Source organism: Vipera ursinii (genome assembly GCF_947247035.1).
Source record: "Vipera ursinii genome assembly, chromosome: 16".
NCBI classification, from domain to species: domain Eukaryota; kingdom Metazoa; phylum Chordata; class Lepidosauria; order Squamata; family Viperidae; genus Vipera; species Vipera ursinii.
In genome coordinates, this window is record NC_139529.1 from 917068 (window position 1) to 933069 (window position 16002).

Below are 16002 nucleotides of genomic sequence, written 5' to 3' on the forward strand. Positions count from 1 at the left end.
TGGCCACCATGGGGCAGTCTCCATCCCACTGCTGCCTCCTGATCCAAAAGCCTGGGGGAGCAGTGGTGTGGACATGCCTTCTCCATCTCAGATGGCCTCTGATGTCCAACCTGCTGATATCCCATCTAACCAGACTTTCCAGTTTCCTGGAGGCAGGTTGAGGGGAAGCTGCCTTCCCTAACAGGTGGCCATTATGAATGTCGCTCCACTAAATTTTACTGCTGGGAGCTCCAAGCTGCAGCCTTTCTGTCCCGAAGAAAAGGAACGCCTCTGGGCCTGCAGGAGTGTCTTGTGCCTACCCTCCCTCTGCGTCTGCCTCCTGGTCCCTCGGAGGGGAAACTGGAACAGGAGAAAGCACAAGAGGCCCAGAGCACTGCAGTCATCTTCGGTTTGGTTGGCAAAAATACTGATGCTTTTCAGTCCTGCAGCAGGCAACATCATGTTCAAAAATGGGAAACTCCTGCCCCTCCCTCACAGATGCCAGCCAGGCACTCTCCAGGTCCTCAGTTGAGCAACAAAAAATAGGCTAGAACCAGCACGGCAGAGGCAAGCAAAGCCAGAACCAAACTAAAGCCGAGCTCGTCTCAGTTGAACCTAGCGGACAGGGGTCCTTGCCACATTCTTGGTACGTTTCTTCTGTCATATTAAAAAATACCTCTTTGATAGCAAGCAGGGAAAGGAAGGCCTCGGGGGCGGCTTTCATAGACTAGACTGAACAGATGATGGGGACACTGCAGAAAAGAGGGGAATAGTTGGATTTGCATTAAGCAATTTGCAAAGACACATCTGGGTCTGGGTCTGGCTCAGTTCCAGCCTCCTTCACCCACCCACCCCAACCAGGGAAAGCCGAGGCAACACCTTGCGCAGGCTGAAAAGTGGCAAACCAGTTTGCATATTCATACAAAAGGATGTCCTGTATCAAAAACCCCACCGACAGGAAGAAAGGAAGAGCTGCTTTTACCGGGGTTTAGAAAACTGATATCTCTACTAAGACAGCCGTGCTCCTGGCCCCATTTATACAAGACTAAGAGAGGAAGTGGCTGGGAAGCAGAAGTACCTTTCGCCTTTGGCCAAGCCTGGAGCCAAGGGGGACAGGGCCTCTTTGGCCAGGCCGATCAGACATCCGTGCTGATGCTGCGGCTGCGGGAAAAGGCTTCACGCATGGCAGAGAGTCGGTTGGGGTTGAGGGCCTGGAGGCCGCCACTCAGGCCGATGGGCAGTTCCAGGTCTTCTTGGCTGATGGCCTTATAGTTGACCAGGTCACCCCCATTGCGGACCTCCTCTTCAGGCTCCTGCAGGAAGAACGTTGGAGGCTCATACTGGGAGCAGTTGGGGCAGCCAGTCCGGGACTGGGAGGGCTTCTTGTAGGGGGAGCGGTACAAGGAAGGGCCATTGGTCAGAGCCACGTTGCGGTTGCAGTGCAGGGGGGGGATATGCGAATCCACAGGGAAGTCGGGCTCGTCACCGTCCTCTTCCGACTCATCCTTCTTGCAACAATAGTACTGGAAGAGACAAACAATTTACGTGGGCCGCCACTCCTTCCCCAGGCCAAGATGTGCTTCTCCACGACACTCACAGAAACCCTTCCCAGGGAACTGGTTCACACACGGTACTTAACCAGAAGGCAGTGGGTTTGGACTGGGCTTGCTACAATGGGCAACTCAGCCGATGGCATTTGCAAACCGTAGTTTCTACTGTGTGTGAACGTGGCATGCTCAACTTGGTTAAGCAAACTCTGGATTAGTTTGTGAGAACCCACAGTCATTGTCACTCTCACACACATTGACACCATGACAGAGACATTTTAAAGAATCACAGCCTAAATTTTTATTTTTATTTCAAATGATACCGGTCCTTAAAAAAGATTCTAATTTGGAAGAATGGCAATGGGGTATCAATAAATTTGTCTGGGCAGGGAAAAGGCCACGAGTTAAACTTAAGATTATCCAGGATACTCGTGAAAGAGGTGGTCTTAAAATGCCTAATTTTAAATTATATTATGAAGCTGCTGCGTTATCAGGGATAAGTGATTGGATTAATTTGACACAAGAGAGATTATTAAATCTTGAGGGCCATGACTTGTTATTTGGCTGGCATGCATATTTGTTGTATGATAAGAAGGTAGATAATGTGTTTAGAGTGCATATTTTAAGACAGGCATTGTTGAGAGTTTGGAAGAAGTACAGACATAAGCTAAATTACAAGATGCCGTTGTGGGCAATCCCAAAACACGCAATAGAAAACATAAATGTTGGCTTCAAACATGATGTGACTACGTATAAGGAGATTTTAAGCTTGGAAAGAAATGTCTGGTGTTTGAAGCCGTACAATCTCTTGCGAGATGAGAAGATCGTTCAAACTTGGTTTCAATATACTCAGTTACGGGCCAGGTGGAAAGAAGATCAGAAAATTGGTTTTGCAATGACTGATGAAAATTTGATAAAGCAAATTAGAAACCAGGGTCCAGCACATATCAAACGGATATATCTTGCATTGATAGAAATTGATTCAGAAACAGAACTTGTTAAAGATTGTATGATAAAATGGGCTCAGAATATTCAAGAAGTTATTACAATGGACACGTGGGAAAAGATTTGGGTGAGGAACGTAAAATTTACGCAAGCCCAAAACTTAAGAGAGAACTTTTATAAAATGTTTTATAGATGGCATCTAGACCCCAAAAAGCTTGCAAGTATGTATCCGAATTATCAGCCTAAATGCTGGAGGTGTGGAGGCGAAGACGCAACGTATTTTCATATATGGTGGACCTGCAAAAAAGGTTAAGGCTTTTTGGATAAAAATTTGGTGGAATATGCAGAAGATCTTTAAGCAAAGGATAAAGTTTTGTCCGCAACTGTTTTTGTTGGGCATAATTACAGAAGCTACTGTGGTGGACGTTAAGTTGATGCTGAACTTAATCACAGCAGCAAGACTTTTAATAGGTCAATATTGGAAAAAGGAGGAACTGCCGACTATAGAAGAATGGACTTTAAAAGTTTCTGACCTGGCGGAAATGGCAAAGATTTCGGCTTACCTGAAAGATGATTCGCAAGAACGTTATATTATGGAGTGGAAAAAGTGGATTGACTATATTCAGAACAAATATGGGACTAAGAAATTTCATTTAGCAATTGATTAAGTTTCCTTTTCTGTTTTTTTTCTTTTTATATGTAATATTAATATTGCTTGTAATCATTTTATATGAGCTAGAGGGTGATAGAATTAATAGTTTATTGTTGTTAGCATATGGATGCTTATGATTGTTCTTTGTTCTTATACCCTGTATTTAGCTCTGGGAAGTCAGGGGGGGGAGGGGGGAATGGGTGGGAGGGATAGGGAGGGTTAGGTAGGGGTGGGGGGAGGGGGGGATGGTTAAAGTTAAAATGTACTGTAAAACTTTTCAATTAAAAAAAAAAGAATCACAGCACATTATAAAATAGAAAACAAATTTTCTGCTTCCAACAAATTAAATGTAAGTGCGTTGTTTTTTTAAAAAAGAGCAGACTAGACATGGAATTGCAAGGTTCTAGTAAGAAAAAAAAGGGACAGTATCTTCAAAAATAAAGTGGTTGCACAAAAACTCTGACCAATGAGCTGAAAATGAGAAGCCGTCAATCAGAAGGAAAGAGAAGTTTAGATCCCTGTCAGGACACCAGCAGGACAGTTAAAAGTCAAGGAGAACATGTAGAATTTAATCTTGAATTTTTTCTATTAGTATAATACCAGAAAAGATTAATAAGCAAAGTTTATATTTGGTCCTACATATTACAACAGCAGAAAGAATAACTTTCGCGCAATACTGGAAAAATGAAGGAAGACCACCAGAGGAAGAAGTAATTAAAAAAATATTGGAAAGGGCTGAGATGGACAGACTAACTGTGAGACTGAAAGATAAAGAAGAAACAGAATACTAGCAAACCTGGGAATCAAAGAACCAAAGATTAGGACTTGACTATGTATTAGCGCTTTTGAACCCAGACTGCACACTGGTTGAAAAAATAACATATGTTTGTAAAGAAAAAAGAACCAATAAAAAGCTAAAAAAAAGTTTTTTAAAAAAGTCAAGGAGTGCCAAAAGCCATAAAAAGGTTTTTTTTACACAAGCTCAAAACTTAAGAGAGAACTTTTACAAAATGTTTTATAGGTGGCATTTAGATCCTAAAAAGCTTGCAAGTATGCAAGTATCCGAACCATCAACCTAAATGTTGGAGATGTGGTGGCGAAGACGCAACGTATTTTCATATATGGTGGACCTGTAAAAAGGTTAAAGCTTTTTGGATTAAAATCTGGTGGAATATGCAGAAGATCTTCAAGCAAAGGATAAAGTTTTGTCCGCAATTATTCTTATTGGGCATAATTACAGATACTACTGTTGTGGACACTAAGTTGATGTTGAACTTAATTACGGCAGCAAGACTTTTAGTAGGTCAATATTGGAAGAAGGAGGAACTGCCGACTATAGAAGAATGGACTCTAAAAGTTTCTGACCTGGCGGAAATGGCAAAGATTTCGGCTTATTTGAAAGACCATTCACAACAACGTTATATTATGGAGTGGAAAAAGTGGATTGATTACATCCAGAACAAATATGGGACCAAAAAGTTTCATTTAGCATTTGCATAAGTTTTTCTATGTGATATTAGTCACATGCTTGTAGTCATTTCATATGAGCTAGATAGACTTAATAGTTTATTGTTTTTTTATTGAAAAGTTTTACAATACATTTTATCTTTAACAATCCCTCCCCCCCTCCCTCAACCTAACCCTTCCTAACCCTCCCTAACTTATTCAAATGCTAAATGAAACTTTTTGGTCCCATATTTGTTCTGGATGTAATCAATCCACTTTTTCCATTCCATAATATAACGTTGTTGCGAATGGTCTTTCAAATAAGCCGAAATCTTTGCCATTTCCGCCAGGTCAGCTTAATAGTTTATTGTTGTTAACATATGGTTGTTTATGATTTTTACTTTTATACCTTGTATTTAGCTCTGGGAAGTCGGGGAGGGGGGAAGGGGGAAGGGGGGAGGGTTAGGGAGGGTTAGGAAGGGTTGGGTGGGGGGAGGGGGGGAGGGATTGTTAAAGATAAAATGTATTGTAAAACTTTTCAATAAAAAAGGGGTTTTTTTTCCAGCCACTTTCTAAGTCAGCGAAAGAGAAGGAGGTCTCTCATCGCAGGGCTGAGCACAGGAAGGCATCTCACTTGCGCAGTGCAGCGTGAGCCAGAGAAACGGGGGCAGGGCTTAGGCAAGGTGGGGAATTGCAAAAGTCAGGTCCTTCCACGGTCTGTCTTACATAATTTCAAATTATGCTGCGCCAGGACTCAACATCACTCTGCCTCTTTCTACTAAGTGGTGCAGAGCAGGATTTGGGTCTGGCTAGTCTAAAGAAAATAAGGACTAGTGGGGACATGACAGCAGTATTCCAGTATTTGAGGGGCTGCCACAAGGAAGAAGAGGGGGTCATGTTATTCTCCAAAGCACCTGAGGGCAGGAGAAGAAACAACAGTTGGAAACTGATCAAAGAGAGAAGCAACCTGGAATTAAGGAGAAAGTTGTTATTATTATTATTATTATTATTATTATTATTATTATTATTATTATTATTATTATTATTATTATTATTATTTATTGAACTTATATACCGCCCTTCTCCCGTAGGACCCAAGGCGGTTCACAAGGCAATTAAAACAACATTACAATACAAAAAGTTAATAACAATTAAAATAGATTAAATTATCCTTGATTAAAAATCTAAAACCCCTATAACTCTGATTAAAAATGCAATTACAATAAGTTAAAAATTAAAAATTCTCAGTTCTGGCCGGAAAGCTCAAAGAGCCAGGTCTTCAGGTCCCGGCAGAATGAACAAAAATCAGTTCCTGACAGTGAGGACAATCAACCAGTGGAACAGAAGTTGCCTCCAGAAATGGTGGGCGCTCCATCCCTGGGGGTCTTTAAGAAGAGGCTGGACAGCCACTTGTCTGAGACCGCATAGGATCTCCTGCTTGAGGGGGGGGCTGGACTAGAAGACCTCCAAGGTCTCTTCCAGCTTCTCTTCTCTTCTCTTCTGTTTTGTTCTATTCTATTCTAAATGCAAGCATTACACGTAAGCATCAGCTCCTGTACTGTAGATACGCCTAGGCTTTTATTTAGCGGTTCAGAATGTTCTAGATATTTTACTGCCTTGATCTTTTTTTCTGCCTTTGAGGATAGGAAATGAATGAGCAAATGAGGAATTCTCCATCTCAAGAAGATGAACCTCAGGAATCCTCCCTGGGAAGGTTCCAACTTGGAATATTTGCTCTTTTTGTGTTTTGCCTTTCCTGTTGGGTGCCCATTTTTCTGCCCTCCAATAATTGGACTTCCCGCAGTTGATCCATTGCTTCCCCCCTCCCCTCAAACTTGTTAAACTTCTGCATTATGCATTATGCAGATTTCCTTTAGTGCTAAATGTTTGCTTTCTGTTTTTTCCTAACTGTTTTCAATCTTTTGTAGTTTCATTCCTAATTTTCCCCATTTGGAATTTGCCCATGCTCAGAGACTACTTCATGAAAGGTTGCAAGACTCTGACATAAAATAACAGGATTGGAAGGGACCTTGGAGGTCTTCTAGTCCAGCCCCTTGCTCAGTCCAGAGACCCTAACCCGTTCCAGATAAATGGCTGTCCAGTCTCTTCTTGAAAACCTCCAATGATGGAGAACCCACAACTTCTGAAAGCAATAAACTTGCCATAAAGCCACAAATGCCATGGCCCAAGCGTGTGCAGAAATTACCCTACCAGTTTATATGGCTTGATCTGACTCCAACCCCAGATTTAAATGCATTTAGGGCAAGGTCCTTGGTGCCAGCCAGGCTCCCAGCCTGTCCAGGCCTGAAGGCCAAGCCTGGCAAGGCAAGACTCCCAGTGAAACACCTGGACGGAGGCTCTCTGGCTTCTGCAGCTGTGGATGAATGCCTCACGTGTCCTCCTTGGGGACCGTGGCTGAGCCCAGCACACCCCAACTTCCCAGGATCCACCCCTATTCTTAAGTTCTGCTCTGGAAGGTCTAATCTCCTGAAGTGTCTGCCCAGACATGGCCTGAGCAGCATCTCTCTCGGGTGGAGTGATAGTCCTCTTACTGCTGAAGGCCCCCACTCGCCATGGGACAAATCTTGCTGATTTGGGCATCAACATGATTTCCACACACAGAGCTTGTTGTTCTGATTGCTGGCTTCTAATTTATCATTGCCAGAGGATGTTCCTTGCACATGACAAGTTTGCTTCCATGTGTCTCATCTCAGGCAGTCAGGGCAAAAAAAAGCACCGTGGGAGTGAAGGCCCAAAGTGCATCAGATGCTGATCAGCCCATGGAGTGCTGCAGGATGCTTGGAGACCTCTCCCAGACTCAAAACAGCCGACTAATTCCAGAGGGTGCCACAGACCTAGAGTTTCCCCTGCCCCCAAGGGCTTGACAGGAACAGCTGCCTCCCCAGAGCGACTTGACTCTTCCGTCCTGGTGAATTCTCTCCTCATCTGGGAGCCAAATATTCTCCACTAGCACACAGGTCTGGCTTCTTCCTCCTCACCCCTCCCTTCTTGACTGAACTGGCCCAAGCTATTTACACTATTGAGCAAGGCACCAAATGCCCTTTTTGCCCAACACAAAGATTGGTTTTCATAGTAATACAGGATTCTCTGTTCCATGCCCTTCTCTGAGATTTGCTATTCCTGGACTGCATTCTGTGGATTCTGGTCTCTTTGCTAAGGTCAAAGTTTCCTTGGGAAGCATCTTTTTTTGATCTCTCACCTAAGTCTAGTCATCTGGATTGCTCAGCAGGCACAAGCCATATCTTTGGGCCATAGGATGTTGCCTTCAGCTTTATCCAAAGGACTCCTGCTCTGCCTCAGATGGGAGATGCAAAGGCCACAAGGAACAGCAAGGATCTAATCACTCCAACTCATTTGTCCTTCTCTCTGAAGGTATCTGGCTCCATGGTTCCAGCAGAAGAAACTTAATGAAAGAAGCACTTTGAGCACCCTTAGATTAGATGTAGTGGGCCTTCTTAGCTCCAGATTATTCTGGAAAACTATTTTGCCCAGCTGCAAACCATAAGTACAAATGCAGTTTGAAAAACTACCAAGGTTGACCAGTTTGTCTTCCATTTCTAAGTCTGCCCTCCAGGATCAAGGATTTGGCAATCGTTCTTCCCCCTTCACATCCACTGGCCGGAGGGACTCTCTTTTTGCATATTCTGAGAAGCAGGCGAATTATGTGGCTGCATAATTGTAGTGATAAAAGGAACTCCCCAACTGACCTGGCTCACCAGAGTCTTCTAAAGGTAGCACCTTGTACAAGATCAGAAGAGGCCACTGGAAGAGAAGCATCTGCCTTGCACCAGCTCCTCCATCAGGTTGTGCAAATGAAAGAGGGAGCAGGGAGGTGACTTGGGATGCTCTGCACAGAAAGGGTTTGATTTTTTTCTGATGTGGTCATTTGGCTGTGAGTGGCAGCAGCAAATGCCAATTTTCACATTCCTTAGACTGCTAGAAGTACTCCAAAGCAAGTCTCACTGTCAAAATCTTGGCTTTTGGCAAGTGTGCAAGACCTTTTGGCAGCTAGCAAGTGAAGCCTTTGCTCCTCTGGCAAAGCACATGGGCAGACGGTTCCACAGGGAAAGAGCTACTCTTATGATATAATAAATGTATGAAATCACATTCCTCAACAGCCAGCCAGCCACCCCCACTCTCTCAGACACACACATCCCATTCTCTATGACCTCCTACACAAACCTAGTCTGGTTTCTGACCATGCAAAATCCTGGCCAAATGGACAGGTCTCCCCCAAACCCCAAGAAAAACAGAGACAGCATGTTTGTAACACAACAGCTCCTCACTATCCCAGGCACAGAAGTGCAATTTAAAAAAACCCCTCATCTTATGAAGTAAAATGAACTCAGTACCTGAAGCCTGCAATAGCAGAGAACAGCTATAATGCACAGTAGTATAACAGTTGCTAATATTCCGCCGGTGATGACCACAGTCCCCGCGGTCATCCGACCTCCTCCCCATCAACACCTGGAAGGAAAGCAGAAAAAAGCGTGACAAGGGGAGCTGTTGGGGGGGAGGCAGGGGTTGCAAGAGTGAGGCCTGTGGCCATCAGCCCCAGGCCGATACAATTTCAGACACATTTCAGCAATCACCTGACTTCGCATCCAGTTGGCCACCTATGGCAAGAGCTCACTTACGATGTCTCAGCAACCTTGTGAAAGGTCTTGCAAACTTGCAGGCACTTTGTGTGAAATCTCACTTCTGTGATTGCTTGCAAGAATCTGGGCATCCAAACTGTGATCCGTTGCCCTTTCAAACCCAAGCTTGGAAAGTGCCCTCCTGCAGAGTGGGGTGGATCCCTGCCTGCCTGAAGCACTTCATTTCCAAGGAAGATAAAGCTGGCAACAAACCAGGTTGTCTCAAAATTGGCTGCCAAAAAGAATTAGGGCTAAAGTTAAATTAACACCCTTTCAACAGTTATTTTAAAAATTGCTCTTTTAATATTGTTTTTTTCAAAATCTGTCACACCGCTAGAATTTTTCACTGTGTGAACAAGCACAAAAAGATATTGTTTGGGTTGAACCTCACAGAATTGCAACACAATTATCACGATAAAGCTATATGTTGTGATGGAACTGAAGGATACCTAGGAAATCCACACAAGATGTGTGTTAAATCACAGCTGAGACTGAAATGATGATGCCCATTTGTCTTCATGGGAAAACTAACTTCCACCTGCCGGTTGCAGCGTCTACCTATTGGGCCACTTGTGGAACTGACCACCTGCCGGACAGCGAAGAGCTTTGCGTTCCCTGCACCAAGAGCTGGTCATACATGTTGCGTTCCCTGCACCAAGAGCTGGTCATACATCCCTGCACCAAGAGCTGGTCATACATGTTAACTGCTAGCCCCACTGGGGTTGGGGACACAATAGGTCAAGGAACGTGTGGGGTATCAGGGGACCTTAAAGCAAAAGGGGTCCCTGCAGCTGCTCAATATGGAATGGAAGGAGCAGCTAAGGGACAGGAGGAAAGGTCAAACCCAGAGGTTTCCTTTGATGTGCAAGGTGCCACAGGCCTCAACTTACACTTCTGCTAAGGGGTTTCTTGACACTTATCCTCAGTAAGCGGATGAAACTCAACCTTGTTCCCTAGTTCACCAAGTGAGACAGATGATGATGATGATGATGATGATGATGATGATGATGATGATGATGATGATTATATTGTCACTTTGAATGTACACCAATCGGCAACATCAAAATGAAATTTCGTTGCATACAGCTCTCAAAGGGTCACCATCTGATATACACTCCTTGTTCATGGCCAGCTCAAGTTACAGATCTTCCATTTTAGTCTCTAGGGAGTGAATGATGGAAAATGGGACAGATGGGCACGGAGCTCCATGTGGATCAGCCCTCAAATTAGCTTGTATTCCTGCACAACAACCTCGCCTCCTTTCCTTTTTCTGATCCTGTCTCTTCCACCTTTTCCTTAAAGAGGCCTTGCTTCTTTTCGCCCCTGGAGCACGCTGCCGCCACCTCCAACTCCTCTGAAAGCCTCTCTCTCTTCCTCTGGGCCTGCCGACAGCCTCATCCAGTTCCTTTGCTCCATGAGCCCCGGGACCTCTCCTCCTCGGTCTCCTTCGGAAACAGCCCTGATTTGCAATAGAATCCATCGCTGGGCCAGCAGTCAGATCTTGCTGCCTGCAGAACAATTTCAAACAGCGCCGACTTTTAACGGTCTCACCAACGGTTCAGAAACAGCTAGAAACTCGCCATGCCAGCAAAGATTGTCGGTCGTATGTTACCTTAGTTCCACCATGTTGCTCAAACACCCTTAATATCCCTCCCAAAACTTTTCACCTTAATATCCCTTAATATCCCTCCCAAAACTTTTCACCTTCAAGAGCCAATGCAGCCACAGCCAATCCAGGTGCCGCCATCTTAGAACTCGATAGGAGGCTGAATGGGAGGAACTGGCTTGAGCCGAACCCAGACAGCATCGAGTGGTTGAGTCTGCCAGTGACCATGGGGTGGCCTTGGGACATGATTGAGGGCCTTCCTGGACTCAGCTTCTGTCCAAAGAGCACTGGAAGGCTTTTGCACAGATCCATCTACTGTATCAACTGTGCCCTTTCCTGGAGCAACAGTCTCTTCCCAGAGTCACCTTGCAGGTAAGCAATGAGCTCTACAACATGATGCAGTCTTGGAAAGCCATTTGGAAGCCACAACTGGACCAGAAGGCAGTGGCAGAGTTACGGATATGCCTCAGTACCACACCCTGTAACAAGCCTGCTAAATGGGCTACAGTGTTTATCAGTGAGTTTCCAGATGAAATTCAAAGTGCTGGTTATCACCTATCAAATTCTTCATGGGTTTGGTGATCAAAAGGTCCGCCTTTTTCTCGTTGTTGCTGTCCCTCCAATAAATCCAACGGAGGGGGTTGCTCTGATCCCATCTTTGCAGCAATATCATCCATAGCTCTGGATTGAATGATGTGGATTAGCTGATAATGTGCTTGATTTCCCTATTTGGTTATCTTTTTTTCTGATTTAATATGTTCTATATTCTATAATATATTCTAGCTTTGATTTTAAATAAAGCTGCTGTTGAGATGGGTAGCTCTAAAGTCTTATAAATTAATAATCTACTTCTGAACAACCTTCTGCTTGACCAAATTATGCCAACTTGATGACAAGCCAGGGCCAATTAACAACTAAAACTATGACTTCAACTTTCCAAGAATTATTTGTCACCACTGAGAAACTGGATGGCCTTTCTTCCTCCCTGGATCTCTTGACCAAGCTGATAAGTCTATGACAATTCACCACGGCCCCCTTGCTACAGTCAACTTGCTGTGGTCAGTTTGCTATAGGACCATTCTGTGGCAGCCAACTCGCCACAGGACTAATATCAAAGAAATAGTAGAATAGAATCACTGAAGAAAGAATAAAAAAGGATAAACAGAATGAAATGTGAATGGCAAAAATCAAAATATTTTTATTTATTTTAAATAATTAAATAGAATTGTTAAATTGTCCCACAGTGAGTGTCCCATGGCGAGTTGTCCCACTTTGCAAGCTGACTAGGGGGAACATTTCCACCAGCAAGAGGAAGCCTCCCCAATTACCCCATGGGTTCACAGAACAAATCTGAGTCTCAAAGCTCCAGGAAGAGCCAGGTTTTGTGACCAATTTAATAAAGCTGTTCGTTAAACCCTCACATGAGTAAAGGCTACTGGGCATCACAGGAGCCTTGCCGATCTTTGAAGCACAAAATGGCTCAGCAATAGCAAGAGCAGTTACTTATATACCACTTCACATGCTTTACAGCCCTCTCTGAGCGGTTTACAGAGTCAGCCTCTTGCCCCCAACAATCTGGGTCCTCATTTTACCCACCTTGGAAGTATGGAAGGCTGAGTCAACCTTAAGCCAGTGAAACTCAAACTGCCGAACTGCTGGCAGCCAGCAGTCAGCAGAAATAGCCTAACCACTGCGCCACCACAGCTGTTAGCAGGGAAAGGGTTGGGCATTGGATTCTGCTCAATTTGACTGTGTAAGGATCCTTCTCTTTAAAATGAAGACTGTTCCTGGCCTCTTTTGAACTCTACCCAAGCCATGTTGCTCAAGACCCAAAGTCAAGTCACTCATTACTGCCTGACACTCCAGAAAGCAAACAGTTTGACTCTCAGCACAACAAGCAACCCTGTAGAACAAAAGGGAAGAATGTATTAATGGCCCCAAAGAAGAGTTTGGTTAATACTTTGCAGCAAAAAGGTCAACCAGAGGACTCTTTCAAAATGCTGCCAATTGAAGAAAAAGTGGAACTCCTCAGATCTGAAGCAATGTCTGAGGCCACAGCCCAGTTGGCAAGAGCAGTGGTCTGCGTGGGATGATCTGACTGAGGCAAGATTAGATACTGCAACTATTTTTCATCCTGTTGTCCAAGCTGAGAAGCTGGAACGGGAGAGAGCATTCAGCCCTGCCAGACCCACATCCATCCAAGATGCAGCTCAGGCAGTTAGTTTCACAATGACTCGGCCCCAAATTCCCTTACTGACCAGCCAGTGTGGTGGCGTGGAGCTCTTCCACTCTTTGCTACTGATGATACCATGTATGTCATGTACCAACAAGCAGACACAATGACAATCCTGATCTCTCTGCCCACATTCAGAAGCCAGATCAAGATCAACCCCCAATCAGAGGGAGAGCCTCACAAGGGTTCAAAACAATGTTCACAAGACAAACATCTCCATGTGAGGCTCAGCTTCTTGATGTGCTAGTGAAAAGCTGGGGAAAGTAGCCAGGTTTTCTTCTGCTCCCCGCAAGCTGACATTTCAGTTTCATTACAGAGAATTTGGTTCTTCCTTTCCCTTTATTTCATGTGCCCCAAAGACTGATGGGGGTGGGGGGCAGAGACAGACAGAATCACCTGTTCAAATTCCAGGGATACTTTTATGAGTAACGCAACACAAAATGGTGGATTATTCCATTCCCCCCTCCATGCCCACCAATCTTGGGTTGCACCATGTCTCAGTTGTGGATGGCAGAGCAATGCGACCAGAAGAAGTCTTCTGCCTCTTCACCCACCGGGCCCTTCCTGGCTCTTTGCTTGACATTCGTTATGGCTTCAGCTCAGCTCAGGATCTGCCAGGCAGCCACGAGCACCCTTGCCCACTCATGCTTTCTCCCTAATCCACCACAACACAACACAAAAAGTACCAACTTTTTCTCTCCCCCCCCCCCGAGCCAGTGATTATTCTCATCACAGAAACACATTTCTGCGGGAACATCTTTTTATTTTCTTCCTAACAGATTCAGAGTCCACCTTTTTCAGATCAACCAAGTGTTGATCCATTGGCTGCAACAGGAATTTACACTTGGGCTGAGTGAGAGAGACTGGTACAAAGTTAGCAGCCATTTAAGGCAGGACTAAAAATCACCTTCTGGTTTCTAGCCAGCAGTCTTAATCACTAGGAACTCTCTACTGGGAACATCTCTGCTTGGCAGAAGTTCAAAAACAGAATTTCCTGTCTAGACTTTTTTTATTTGGGTGGGGTGGTGTAAGGCACTTTATTTGGGGCTCTGCAAGCTTCCAGAGCGATTGTGCACTTCATTGGACCTTCGCTTGCTGGACCTCGCCAGGACCTTTGAGGCATATGGTAATACCCCAGACAGGAAAATAAGCTGAATAGAAGGGATCTCTGATTGCCTTATGCATCTGAAGAAGGGAGTTCTGTCCAATCAGAGCAGAATTTATTCTGTTAGATCTCAGCTTCACTATCTCACGAAGCGTCCGATGCCTTGCCAACTGTTGGGCTCTTGCAGAGGAGCTGTAAGAGCCCAATTCAGGTGGTGGTTGCACTTTTCCAAAGCTCTCCAAACAGGCCAGCCTGAGAACACGGGGACTGTGCGGAGGCCTCACCCTCCTGGGGCCGCTGGGGTTTGTTTGGCCTGAAGTCCAGAACGGCCACCAAGTGGGGTTCAAGCTTGGGCTCTGCTAAGGTCAAGTTCTTGGTTTGAGCCAAAAGCTCTTCTCTTTCCAAGGAAGGATTCCTTCAAAAGATGAAGACTAGAGAAGAGCAGCTTGTCTTCCTCCACAATCCCCAGGCCGTCCTCTCGTCCTCACAAGACACTCCAGTCAGGATAATGGGGGGAGAGAAATGTCTTTTTTCAGTTAAACATAGCAAAAGAATACACTGCAAATGGGGAAGAGAATTTACAGTAACATTTCCTGCATTAACTCTGTAGACTTAGAAACTTGAAACTCTCTAAAGCCCAAGAGGAGAAATTCAAAACAGGAGACATTCCACATGGAGAAGTTCAAAAACAGAATTTCCTGTCTAGACGTTTTTTTTTGGGGGGGGAAGCTCTTTATTTGGGGCTCTGCAAACTTCCAGAGTGATTGTGCCCTTCATTGGACATTCGCTTGCTGGATTTTGTTTTGGCTCCTTTAGCTCTGCACCCACATTTTCTCACACTGTGTCACCCCTTATTGCTCCAAACCAGATTCCATGGTTAGTTTTCATGTTGTGTCTTAAATTACAGTTGAACAATTTAGAACAATTTTCATGTGAAAAAGTCAGAACACCTGATGTAAAGTGTTTTCCTCAACATATGTGGACATATCGATATTTTATCTTCAAACAGCACAGAAAGATAAAGGTGATGTAACTGAACAACAAAAAAATTGGAACTTGCCTTTGCAATCATTCATTTAACAAAAACTGACAGGCACGCCACTTCCTTCTGTGGAAAAAGCAAGTAGCACCCCCTTGGCTGCCCTGCCTGCAAGTTATTTGAGGAGGGGGTTTCTTTGGCACTGCATTTTCTCCTTCTGACTTGTGGTCAGCCTGGCTGACACGAGGTGAGCACAAGGCAGGCACACACGTTTTCCGTGTTTTGGTGCCAAGCTCTCCATGCTGTAGCGCGGCATGGAGAGCCTGGCTGACACGGGTGGGCACGAGGCAGGAGTGCACATGGACTCCGCTTTTTCGGCAGGGCAGGATTATTGCATTCTTGCCTTCTTTGACCAAGTGACAAAACTAGTGGACCAGAGGAATGCTGTAGATATAATTTACTTGGACGTCAGTAAGGCCTCTAACAAAATGAAATTCAATTGTGAAAAAAGTAAGGTAAGCAACGGATGGAAACTAGTCAAGGAGAGAAGCAACCTAGAACTAAGGAGAAACTTCCTGACAGTTAGAACAACTAACCAGTGGAACAACCTGCCTCCAGAAGTGGTGAATGCTCCAACACTGGAAGTTTTTAAGAAGAGACTGGACAGCCATTCGTCTGAAATGGTATAGGGTTTCCTGCCTGAGCAGGGGGTTGGACTAGATGACCTCCAAGGTCCCTTCCAACTACTTCTTCTTCTTCTTCTTCTTCTTCTTCTTCTTCTTCTTCTTCTTCTTCTTCTTCTTATTATTATTATTATTATTATTATTATTATTATTATTATTATTATTATTA

The 16002-nt window shown here is 44.5% G+C and overlaps 1 protein-coding gene across 1 annotated transcript in view; it reads right to left on the reverse strand.

The window, feature by feature from the left end:
* Positions 1 to 252: 252 nt before the first annotated feature.
* FAM163B (family with sequence similarity 163 member B) overlaps positions 253 to 16002 on the reverse strand; it is a 31215-nt gene continuing 15465 nt past the window's right edge. Inside the window, exons 2-3 of the mRNA XM_083375296.1 lie at positions 8943 to 9057; positions 253 to 1502 (exon numbers count right to left, since the gene is read on the reverse strand). Of these exons, the coding sequence (XP_083231422.1) occupies positions 1116 to 1502; positions 8943 to 9035 (480 nt within the window). The 5' untranslated portion in view covers positions 9036 to 9057 and the 3' untranslated portion in view covers positions 253 to 1115. The remainder of the gene's footprint in view (positions 1503 to 8942; positions 9058 to 16002) is intronic.